The following is a 13266-nucleotide window of genomic DNA, read 5'->3' as shown; positions in this document are numbered from 1 at the left end:
GAACTGTTCTCACGCTTCATTGGCTCAGATTTGCGGGATACTTATTCAATTACTTGGAAGACAGCAGACGGTCCCCTTTGATGACTTCATACAACTAAATTCGACACGCTTCAATAAGGTAAGGCTATTTACACAGAAGAGAAAGGTTATTTAATAACTAAACAAAACATTATGAAACTTTGAAGTTGAAGTTTTGCAATAGGAATTCTTAAAGGTACAGTTATCCGGAGCTGTGGACTACCTAGCGGGTTAACTGGGTTCCGACTTGAAAAGCAGGAGTTGAAACGGGGTGGTTTTTAGTCAGTAAGACATATGTATAAATATATACAACATTAAATGACACAAATCTAACAAGAATATAATATAAAATATCCATTTAGCGTAGTCAATATAAAACGATTTGTATAAAAATCAGTCAATTACCTACACGCAAAAGTATGGAGATTTTTATTATAATATGTCCAGCTAAAAAGTAAACATATGAATAACTAGCTAGACGACAACAACTACAAACTAGTAGAAGAGAAAATAATTTCCACTGCAAGCTTAAGACAATTAGAAAATTCTCCAACATAGTTCTAACTCATTACATCCCTGTCTTAATAACTCTTAGGAATTTTGAGTAAATGTACGGCAGCCCTGCACGACACATCAAGGTAGGAAAAACCAGTATAATCCGGTCCGTCAATTAAGTGGGAATCCGATACAAAGCAAGACCATGGTATACTGGACTTGTGTAGGTTGATGTGAAGCGTGTGTACAAGGGTTAAAGCAAGTATGCGATCCCGTTATGTTTCATTAACATTGTCACGTCTCACAGGGCCCCCACCAACTTATTTACCATAGATTTCCCGATTGTTATAAGAATTTGAATAATTATGTAAATAAATATAAATATTATTGCATTCTGAATATAAATTAACTGTTAATATATTAAATATATTTTAATATTATATTAGTTGACAGTTAACACACAATCGACATTCCGATGCGGTTCTTGTTTTGAAGTCTTTTTTTTAATATTTTCTTCATCAAATACGTTTAGTATTTTTTAAATGTCTTTATTAATTTTATTGCAGATTTAACTAACTGATAAATAGATTTACACATTTGTTGATAGTATCTATATTATATATTATGCATTAGTGTCGAAAAATACATAGTAATATCTATAATAATTCAAAGTAAATGCTACCTATTGACATTTTTGCCTCTTTTCGATCATTGATATATCAAATTAGAATGCATATTCGTTCATATATGTTCAATTTACATAAGCAAGGAGCTACGAACTTTACATGAGTAGAAGACATTAAGTTAAAATACACAATTCACCAAAACTAATCTACATTCCAATTAAGATACCGGAATTCGCGTTAAACAAAAGACAATTATCTAATCTGAAACAGCAGAACACTATTAAATAATGAAAAACCGGTGCAAACGCCCCCGACTTTAATCAGACCCTTGAACAATACCACGAGCAACGAATCTCAAGCGCAATAAAGAAACTCGGATAAAAATAAATTAGCGTATCTCTGGAGAAGACTGATGGGGGTCGCGGAGACCCCGGCTAAGGAAAAAGTTGAGGGGCTCAACCCTTCCCTGTTTATTTACTCCCAACGCCCTCTGTCGCTACATTTTGATAAAGCTTCTATTTTTACCTTCGTATTCATCGGATTGATTTTGAAGCCGATATTTAGATAAGTTGAATTAAGTGGCTAAATAATTTTATTTGAAGTCTACTGGTAGTAAATGGGTCATTTAGACAGATTTGTCTCAATAGGAATTTCTTCGAAGTCTGCAATAAATAAACATTTAGATTTTCTTAGGACCTTCTCTTATATCTAGCATTATGTTGGGTATTTGAGAATCTAAAACCAATAGGTCAATAGTATTAGTAGCTATAGGTAGTACCTAAATAGGTTCATTTATCCCTTCGTCTATTTTGAGAACTACAGGTAGATACGCACTATTTTATTTTCATACCTATCTGCCTACCTGTACCTAGTATCTAAATGTTTATACAATGTGTATTTATACATAATGTGTGTTTATACAATGTGTATCAACATTTAGATACTAGATACAGGTGTGTATATAGTGTGTTTGGCAGGTATTTAGTAGATAAGCTATACATATCTAGACATAATAAAAACTAGCATAAAATATCCAATTAAGACTTTTATCTTAAATGTCGAAAGATATATGACATTAATTGATGTGTGAATTATTTAAATTTATACATAGAGAAGCATTATTCATATTTTATTGCGTGTTTAAGCTCTTTCTTAGTGTTTAAGTTGGACACTAAAATCTAGATGTTGCGTGAAAAGTCTGGGTTATTATCAGAAGAGTTGCACTACAATTAATTATTGTGTGTAACTAATTATAGGTACTTACTATAAATATTGATTAGACTTACTGTATAAAAATAATTTATGACAAGGGCACGGACCAAGAGTTCATGGAGAACTAATATAAATAGAATTAGAAAAAAAAACAGAAGACTTTCCATATTTCGAACTCATATCGTCCTATTTATTTACTTACTTATGTAAACTTATAATATTCGTCTCAGTTGGTGTATATTGTCGTTTTTTTATGGCCAAAATCATCCAATGACTTCTCCCGCCTTGGGCGAGGCAAGAGGGAGTATCAGACTCTTACTAACTAAAAACCACTCCGTTCCTACTCCTGCCTTTCGAGCCGGAGCCCCGGGACAGAACTCAACCTAGAATGGTGTATTGTGCTAACAAGTTGCTCATATCATACTTTTTAAACTTAGGTACCTATCGCTATATATATAAGTATAGTAATAAGTAAGTTTACCTATGTATCTATTTCTGTTCAAAATTATTAAATAATGCTAAATGTCAAGAACTGCTACAATTTATGTTGTTTTTGTTACCTAGTACAAGTATACATGTATCTAGCTACCTAATTTATGTTACAATTTCAAAGGTCAATGAAAACTACTAATGAAGCAATAATTCAAATTATTAATTAATTGTTATTAATAATTAAAAATAAAGAATTAGATTAACGTTTCGTTGTTTTATTTATGTTCCTATATAGTTTCATTTTTATGTAAAGAGTAGTTTAACCTGAATTTTCAACTTAAAAATATATTAATTTATTTTTTTATAGAAGCTTGAATATTTAAAAATGCTCTAAAGTAGGTAGTAAGTAAACTTTTAACATAATTTATAGACCTATTATCTAATATTTAATTTTGGAAGAATAAACTGATATATTCGAACGTTTTTTTTTTAAACCAACTTAATCTTTATTTCCACAAATCGAACAAAAGACAACTTAAAACCAAAGAACCCATTCTCCTAACTAATTAAACTGCATAGTAGCAAATGCAAATCCCAGGAAAATGGCGGCAACTGCTAATTTTATTCACCACCCTTTGCGTACTAATTCATCCCCTATTTACATGCTGGGGTATGCAGGTGTAAGTGCAAACGTGAGCTGCCCGATAAATACGTGAGATTGGCATAAATCAGGAGGAACGCATGCGCAGAGCGCACTAGCCACTCAATTAAGTGCCGGGATTTCAATTAAAACGCCTTACTGAATTTACGATGGCTCTAATTTATTGTTGGTACCTACACTTTTGTGAAGACAGTCTTGCCCGGTTATTAAGTGGAACGGCTTGTGATTGGTCCATGTTTAGTTATTTGTTTATTTATTTATTTTTATTAGGTACCTAGGTATGCTTGTTTCAGGAACTTTTCAATTTCAGAACTGACTTAATTACGTTTACCATCAAAATCATTACCACCAATATTTCCGCACGGAGCAACTCTTTGTGGGTTCCACAAATTGTTGTTTCGTGTCTGGGTGTCATGTGTAGATATGTCAAATTGCATGTTTCTAAACGCACCCACGACACGGGAGAAAACAATAGTGTGGGATAAGGATTTATTAAAAAAAATATCAATTTATCCTAACCTGTACACATCTAATACCTAAAGTAAGGTACAAAGCCTATTCAATGGTACAAGTAGGTATATATATGTAAGCAAGTCAGTACATACGAGTAACGTCAAACAATATCGATGGTCCCACTGACCAATCACAATGATTATGTGCTAAAGCAATTAGGTAAGTAAGTAGCTGCCACTTACTCGGTACCAAACCGGCTGATACGCAAAACGTCTGGCTACGTCTCACAGTATTTTGCATAAACACCGCCACGCCCATCAAATGTCACTCGGAACCAGTAAATAATATTTTCATCGAGTATATAATAAATGGTAATTTTTAAAATATAGCCTTCAACGTCCTTCGTATTATCTGTTCTTGGAGACGGTAGTGTATGCATATTAAATATTATTTACTGCCACGATACATTGTATCGTGAGAAAGACTAAGAGTATGCAATTACGGGGAAGTATTGAAATTACTGTAAACACATATAGCCCCATGTAAAAAGTTGTATGCAATAATATAAAACCAATTGCACGATCTACAAAAATAAATTTCTAAAGGCATTAAGATAAAAATACTAAAGTATAATTACTCGGAATGCCTTTGGCACGCGTGTAGTGAACGGACTAATATTTCACCGAAGCCAAACATACTAAATGGGGAATCACAACAAATAGCCGAGTTCTTGAATTAAACACAAAGACTTATGCGTTGAAAATAAAACGAGTTCCAAACGAATAGCTACCAATAAACGATCCAATAAAAATACCATAACGACACGTAATTCAGTCATCAAACTAAATTACGTACAAATAATTTGGCCGTAGTAGCATACAATCAGCGCCGGTTACAACTAGTTTTATGACGAGTCGGGTTGCCGTCGTAAACCAATAAAATAAAAGTTGGAAGCGCGAACAAACCAATAGATAATGAACTTTTATTGGTCAGTTTTACAACTCTCCCCGAATGACTGTAAAGTGAATAATTGTACGTCGTTAGTTGTAACTTGGTAATGCGCACCCGCCCCTCCTGCAATGGGCCGGCCGTTCTATTGTTTGTTAACAAAACTCTGATTGGCAAGTGCGAAAATGAGTGGGAGCAATGACTCACTGAGCGTGTTTACATTTTGTAACCGATAGGTTAATTGGATAGCATTTAACCGGCACGCAATAGTCCGCATTAGTATTCGTTTGTCGATAAATTGATTCGATTGTTTTTAAAAACACTCAACACTACACTAATCAAAAAAGTCATGATAAACGATCATAAAAACGTAGAGCCACCAATCATAATTGTGTAGAACACTTGTAACTATCGATTGCACCAATTATTGTAAAGTGTCTATTAAATAGGCGCTGGGTACAGATAGCGGGCATGTTTATTGCGTCTAGTGTGTTCCTAACTTTATAGCTATATCCGCAGCGATTAATAACTGTTGTGGTAAGCGAACATTTCGTATATGTCGTAAATTTTGAATTGGTCTCGTTATTTTATAGGGGTTAACTCGATTAACGGGTGGGGTTTATTGTATGTAGCGGAGATTATCGCAGATACATGTGGACATACATGTTATTGTCTGAGCGTACGGCTGCATGTCTTAGACGGCTTAGGGCTGAGACATAGGATAGAGGATCCTCGAAATACTAGCATGGTGTTTAGTTAGCTTAATTAAGGATTTAAGTTGCAGAGAATGTTCTAAAGACATTCTCATGGTCTATTATGTTGATGACTTCCTAGTTAAAGTTCATAAGAAGGGTGCTTGGCATCGTTTAATCCTATGTTTTTTTCCAAGCTTGAACCCTCATATTTTTCCTTTACCACAACTAAAAAAGTTACCTTACTTTAGTTTTATTTTACCAAACTCATTCAGAAATCTTTAGCTCCTAGCTCTAATTTTTCTTTCTATTAAACACAACGACAATAAAAAACCCAACTAGCCAATACCAACCCATGCAAATCTAACTCAACTTCACAATGTCTATATTGGGTAGGTACAGGTATGTTCCCGGGAACGAAACAGTGAGGTTAGTCGCACAGTTAAAGGAGTCGTGTAGAGGACAGGCCAGGTCGGGTGAACGATACTATCGAATCACGAACCTTCCCTAGGATAGGGTTGAACGAGGCTCCCACAAGTTGGCTGACTCTTTAGAGAATTTGGGAAAGAAAATGTTTTGTTAGTTTTTTTTTAGGATTGTGTTAGGCTTTCGATAGTGGGATTTTATTGGTTAATTTAGATGAGGTTTTGTTAGCATTTTTTTATCAGATTGCATAAAAACCTTCTGTTAACGTATGTTATGAATATAACGTATGTTATATAATATGAAGGAGTAAAATGTAATTTTTTATACTTATATACTTTACTATGTAATAGCAGAGTCTTTTTTTCTCTCTAAGTATTTTTTTATTCTTGAGTGGGGATATTCTTCTAATGACTTCTCCTGCTTTAGGTGAGGCGAGAGTGAGTGTCACTCTTACTCTGTGTGGCTTCATCTGTGGTGGTGTAAAAAGAGCCATCAAGCTCTTTGAGGTATATGTAATACCCATTGTTCCCACATTGTGTTCCAACCTTAAAAATGTAGACACTATTCTTTCTTTAGTCGACAGCCCTCACTTCTAGGCACCTAATATACTTACACATAGGAATGTTCCTATATACCTATGTGTGTTTGACGCGACATTTTAGGAAACCTAGGGACTCTTTAGTACCTATACAATTACTGTTCTTTATTAACAGGTCGGGAAAACAAAGTATTTAAAGAACTATGTAGGAACTTAGGTGAAGAGTTAGGAATATTATTTTAATTCCTAATTTTTCTTTATATTTTCAAATGAGTTCTTGAATTCGTTTCTCCATTGAAATATGTATTGTTTGTGTGTAATGGAAGTCGATTTCTAATAACTATATTCAATTTGCCAAGCAAAGCAAACAACTAATAGATAGAAGGATGGTGTAACAAGAATAAAAAAGTAAGCAGAGTATTAAATGTTTAAATTAATTTATTGAAATAAAAATAGTATTACAATTATTTACTTACCCTACCTATAAATTAAGTACATCACAAAATCGTATACAATGTTTCAGTATTTGCATTCAATAAACCTAAAACTAATGTAATTATAACACAATAAAATGTTTAAACTAAAATGATCTCTATAGGTTTGCCAAAAAATAAACAAGACAATACCTTAACAATTATGTTTTAAGAGCTATTTTTGTAGATCAACTATTTTTATTTAATACATAAAGGTAGAACAAACTAAGTATGTATACTATGTATCATGTGTCTTTATATAAACTTGAATATAATAATTAGGTACGTATATGTATAAATATAAGTAAGTTTATGTATATTGTAAAGGTAGGCAGGTACAAGTATGTATGTTATTTATATAAGAAGCCACCCAACAACCTTTGCCTGACGAATGGGTCCATAAAATTTGCAATATTTTAATAAAGTACCTTCAATGAATAAATTATAATTACTTTTTTATACAAACCTGCCTACCTACATATTATTGTAATTACTCATAAGAAGGTATTCAATAATTAACGTGTGTTGTTTCAGTTATTCTGGGCTTTTCCATGTACTGAAATTAATTTAAAATGAGCTTTAAATTATGTTAAGTAAAGGTTGAAAGTAGGTTGGCGAGTATGTAAATAATATGAAAATAGTTTTTGACCACTATGTATTCTTCTTTCAGAAAAATGAACAAGAGAAAAGTTTCATAGTATAGGTATTAACTTATAACACCTATATACCTAATTATATACTTAGTTATTTCTTTGTGTAGCTTCTATCTAGTTGGTTATCAAAATAACAAGTATCTTGAAAATATAAATACCAGTTCTCTATAATTCAATGGCGGAACACAAAAAGGGCAGTCGGTTGATTTAACATCCAATAAAAACAACTTGACGAGTTATCGACTGATTAAAATGACTTACGGCCCGCAAAAGACTAAAAACTTGCATATAATACTTAAGTAAACGCTTAGAAAAAATAAACATGACTTCGTTAAGGGAAGAGGAGGCATGCCCATGTACTGAAATGGGCGAATTATCGACAAATACATTCTGTTTTTATCGGAACATCTGCCATTTATGAAGTTTAATAATTTACCAAGGTATGTTTTAATTAAGTGAGAAACATTGCATTCAAGTAGCCATTACTCTTAATTGAAAACGTGCACTGCTATTGAGCTTGTCGAAACAACTCCTATTTTGCTCCGAGCTACACGAAGGATGGGAAAAAATACTCGTATCTACACATACCAGTTGATTTAGAAAAAAACTATAGTGTTCGTAAAACTACACATGCCTACACGTCGAAGATCTACACTAAAGCGCACATTACCTAATTTTGAATAAAATTATTATGTTACAAAACAAGTTATTATATTATCAAACAAAAGTTTGACCGGTATGCTCCACTAAAATTGAGATGTTCAAAATTCGGGCCGCGATACGTCGATGTCCAATAATTTTTCGTATCGGCTAAATAATTATCTGTTATCGACGATTTGGCAGGCCAGGTCGAGGACCGCAAACATGGCCGACCTGAGCAACGATAGCAACATAATGTATCGAAGAAAAACAATTTACTTTGTGGATAGACTTTTTGAAACATGATTTATACTCGTTTCCATTATTCAGTACAAACGAGAATAATGTTTGAAACCTGTAAAGATTAATTCCTGAAGTTTTTGCGACAAATACTTCCACACAACTCCACCTCTTTATATAATACAGACACGCAACGACAAAGTTGTTACTTTGTAAAATGCCTTATAATCTTTCACCACATCGTAGGGAGCTTAAAGTGCAACTTAGTACCTACGTGATCTAGTTTTTACTTACTACAACTCTTAAGAAATGAGATTAAAATCCTGATTTAACGAGTTGACACGTACGTATAATGCTATTCAACATTTTTCTACATGAATAGCACATCCAAATAGGTAGAGAGATATTCGTGGGTTTTTCTTTTGCAGACTGTACGTGGAGCGAGCCTTGGAATTCAGTTTTTAGCGTCCGCCTGACTCTTCAGTCGCCATATTGGGCGTCCGAGATGAAACGGACTATGGTCAATTTAATTAATAGTTCCCACCGCTCTCCGGCCGTCGGTAAACCCAATGAAGTCATTATGCATGCTTACGAAATATTAAGACCTCGACAAGCCAAGATAGGGTTTATAATATTTATTTTTTTGACACCTAATTATTGTATATTGCGGTAGTCATTCCGTTAGTGTTAATTATGACGGGAAGCGGTAGTTAACAATCGGTCAACATGTAGGACGCCATTAAATTCATTACGGGGACGAGTAAATTATCTTTAATTGTTTCGATCGGTCGTGGGTATACTTAAAGCGGGTGTTATTACAACATTCTACGTGCTCGGCGTGGAGACAGTCGGGAACATCAAAAGGTACAACGGACTTAGTAAATTAAAACATTGCAAAACTGCTATACCGTAGAAGTCGCGCTTGGGCGACTTCAAAAATGGCATCGCGCGTCGACTGGTGACGGCGAGTAAGTTTTTCGCGACCGTCTCCACTCGATAAATAATGGCGGTGACTTTGACAAAAACTCACCTAGTCCTGTTCGGTGGCCGGCGGCGCGCGCTCCCCGCGCTTGCCCCGCAGCTGCCCCGCTCGCCCGCGCACCCCGCACCCTCGCACCGCACTCGCCCCAAAGCTTTTTCTGCCCATTCCACGGCGCCGGCGCATCGCGAACCGCTCACTTCCATCATTACAGACGTTACCCTAACTATTTACACCACTACTGGCTAAATAATAACTACTTATATTTATGGCAATTTGTTTAACTTCACCGACTATTAAAACTGCAGGAACACGATCACGTTTACACTATACTTATGCGAGAGTATTGAAGGATTAGATGGCGCGGAAAGTTATTCTGTTCACACTGTCCATATTACGATAGCGGATAATTAATTTAACTTACGACTCTTTATTTACTTAGCTTTAAGGGTACGAGACCGGGTCTCTTTGGTAGGCATATTAAATTTGTACAATGTAATATAGTTCGTGACGCCGACGCTGCCGAGCAGGGAGCGCTACGATCGCACATAAAGTAAAACGCACTACGATACACCTACACTATGTTACACGGAAGAGATTTCTACAAATTGCACTGGTTTCCAAACGCGAACATCTTCGAGGATTACGCGAATTAAAATATAAATGTATATAAAAATCAATAAATCAACAAAAACAAAACCCGAAACACAAAAATAATACGACCCGTTTCTAGTCTAGCATTCAACAGTTTATTGTTCCATCCTTCGTTTAGAAAAACATTGTGTCTAGTTAAAAATTAATTTAAAAAATAATCACAACAACCGAACAACACTTAAATAACGAGAAAATAATTACAAACAATTTACAAAAAAAAAAAAACACAAAGCTATGGAGTGTTCGGCGGACTGCGATAGTATCACTGGACAAGGCTATGCGCGCACGCATGCTTAGTGTTCGGGATGGCCTTGCGCGGCAGCCGCGGCCGCTGCCGCTGCCGCCGCTGCTTTCTGTGCTTGCGCCTGTTTTTCTTGTTCATTCAACTCCTTTATAGCTTGGATCTCTTTCTTTAACTTCATCCTTCGATTCTGGAACCATATTTTGATTTGTCTCTCCGTCAAACAGAGAGCGTGCGCCATTTCTATGCGTCTCCTCCGTGTGAGGTAGTGATTCGTGTGGAACTCTTTCTCTAACTCTAGTGTTTGATATCTAGTGTACGTTTGTCTTCCTCGTCTTCTGAGACCATTTGCTCCTGTAACAAAAAGAAAGAAGTTGGATTATTTATCAACAATAATTGAAATCAAAAAGCCTTAAAAGTAATCGTAGCTTCAAAAAAAGTTTGTGCATTGAACCGGCGGATCTGCTTTCAGTAAAGCGTTTGAATGTTGAATGGGATTGGTTGTCTCGCGCAGCTTAGTTCAAATGACGTTACAATTGGCGGTGACGACAGCTTCATTTCGTTTAAACGTCGATATTGATATATGCGCAGGGGCAGCCTTTGAGAGCCACCGACCGAGAATTAAGACTGGTTGCAAAGTTGATTAAGAAACATAAACACGTGTGGGCGAAGATGCAAAATTGTTGAGTTTCAGAAGCAATATAAATGCAGATGTAGCTACATAAATATAAACAGGATATTCGATAACATATTGAGAGAATTTTCCGTGCTCTAGGTTTAATTCAGTAGGGTTTATAAATTGTGAATACAGCGTTGTAAATCAATATCGAGCTTCAATCGTGGCGAAGCGGAATGTCTTACAACTGCGTACCGAAAACTCGATTCGCGACAGGATAACTGAATAAAAGGCCAATAGCCGTGACTTGCGAAAATTCGACTGATTTCAGGGCTGCTCAACTAACTTTAGAGGATAAACTTTGGCGCATCGACGACGTTTTAATAGTGCATTCAATTTAGTTTGCTTGATAGAGATTCTCTTGAAGTAAGTTTCCATCAGATAATGTCAATTAAAGTAAACAATTTTAATGTTTACGTTAGTAGTATAAATAGTATAAATTCATACTTAGGTAGGTACTATGGTTAACATTTTCCAATGAAATTCATTATCTATAATTTTTTAACTCATTTTTAAGTAATGCCATTCCATATAATCTGACTTTAACGTTAGCAGAAACTAGAAATATTAATAACATCTCGATTTATTACAAATATACATTAATATTAAAATGCCAGCCCTGTCGCGGCGGTTATTCGAAGGCTTTCATTGCATGCCGTTCGTTGCGTGCTCTTCAACATTATGTATAGGGCCGAACGCACGCTGCGATCGCCTTATTTTTCTTTTTCGGTGTCCAACTTTCTCAGTAGGTATATTATATATCAGATTAAGACCAATCAGAATGTTCCTGAATTCAATTTGAGATTACCTTTAAATATTTACAACTGACCTATTTGATGTTATCATTTTTCAACAAAATATTATCTTTTGCAGTGATCGATGATGATAGCGATCGACGAATGTCGATACAATTTTATTAAAGGTCTTCACAAGGTTTTGTGTCGAAATTGAGTAAATTTTATATTCATTTTGACCTTTCACTTCAAAATATACAAGGTAATGTTGATTAAGATATTTTGGAAATGAAAAATGGACTGCTACTATTGGATGAATGGACTGCTATGTATTTCGATTTTTAATTGATTCGTTTTAGTAATACAGAAAGTAGTAAATGGGTAAACCCATTATTACTATGTATTATGTAACCTAACTACAACAATGGAATCCAAAGCAAAAACCAACACACCAATAAGACAAAATACATGTCATAACCAAACAACATGACCAATAAAGCACTTGAACAAGCACATTGCCTTCGATTCAGAGTACATCCAAAATAAAACGAACATCTCTGCCCATACTTCTCACAGTATAAAAGGGTGCGCGAACCAATTTAATGGCTTAATTATCTCAAGTAGTGAGATCTGAGCCTGCGTAAGGGCCACGCGGCTCTTTTCATACAGCCTTATCTATCCTTTTAAGTTGTATGGAGTATGGTTTAATCGGATTCGTGAGAAAGCAAGGAAAACACGCCTATTGTTGATATAAGCCAGAAGGAGAAACATTGATGTTGATGGTGTTTAATAATTTGTTTAAGTAACTGATGAAGTTTTGATGGCAAATGCAGCTGTAATCCTATGTTGTCCAGTATTATTTAATTATCTTATGAAGTTGTAGATAAACACTAGCCTGGGTAACAATAACGAACTACGAACAACGAGGTAAGGAACAGATATAAGCAAGATAATCCTAACGAAATGCTTTAGGTTACCAATTTTTCAACAAAAAGTCATGTTATTCTTTGCAACTACAACAAATAGCAAGCGCTACTCCAGAAACATTAGCGCTAGAATAAAATACATAGAAGTCGATCCCTGCGCCTGATGAATTCATGACTAAGCTCTACATCCCAGAACAATGTACTACAGCACAGCAAACACAATGCACTTATACTGCACTCTAACTATTGGGAATGTAGCAGTTCACTATACAACGCCTTTCTTTTCTTCAATTTCCCCCCACCAAGTTAAGTGCAACCTTTTTAATAATTAACAAAAATTCTTGCGGCCTGCTGTATAGTGGCTAATTGAGTGACGCTAATTACCTAACCCGTAAAAGCCTTCTGGGGGTACCAAGTGAAATGTGAGGCCATTCCTTATGTACGAGTTATTTGCAGGATTAACTGTGAATTGATGTTTATTTCCTACGATTGTAATCAATTGAATGGGAATACAGGGGTTTGTGATTTTAATTAGAGAAAAAATGGCCAT

General features: G+C 35.1%; 1 protein-coding gene across 1 annotated transcript in view; it reads right to left on the bottom strand.

Moving 5' to 3' along the window:
* LOC118269552 (homeotic protein ultrabithorax) overlaps positions 1-13266 on the bottom strand; it is a 128838-nt gene that overhangs the window by 19933 nt on the left and 95639 nt on the right. The window contains exon 2 of the mRNA XM_035584693.2: positions 9537-10734. Coding sequence (XP_035440586.1) covers positions 10433-10734 — 302 coding nt within the window. The 3' untranslated portion in view covers positions 9537-10432. The remainder of the gene's footprint in view (positions 1-9536; positions 10735-13266) is intronic.

This window comes from Spodoptera frugiperda, chromosome 30, assembly GCF_023101765.2.
Source record: "Spodoptera frugiperda isolate SF20-4 chromosome 30, AGI-APGP_CSIRO_Sfru_2.0, whole genome shotgun sequence".
NCBI classification, from domain to species: Eukaryota; Metazoa; Arthropoda; class Insecta; order Lepidoptera; family Noctuidae; genus Spodoptera; species Spodoptera frugiperda.
The sequence above is the reverse complement of the archived record's forward strand: the minus strand, read 5'-3'. Positions and strand labels throughout refer to the sequence as shown.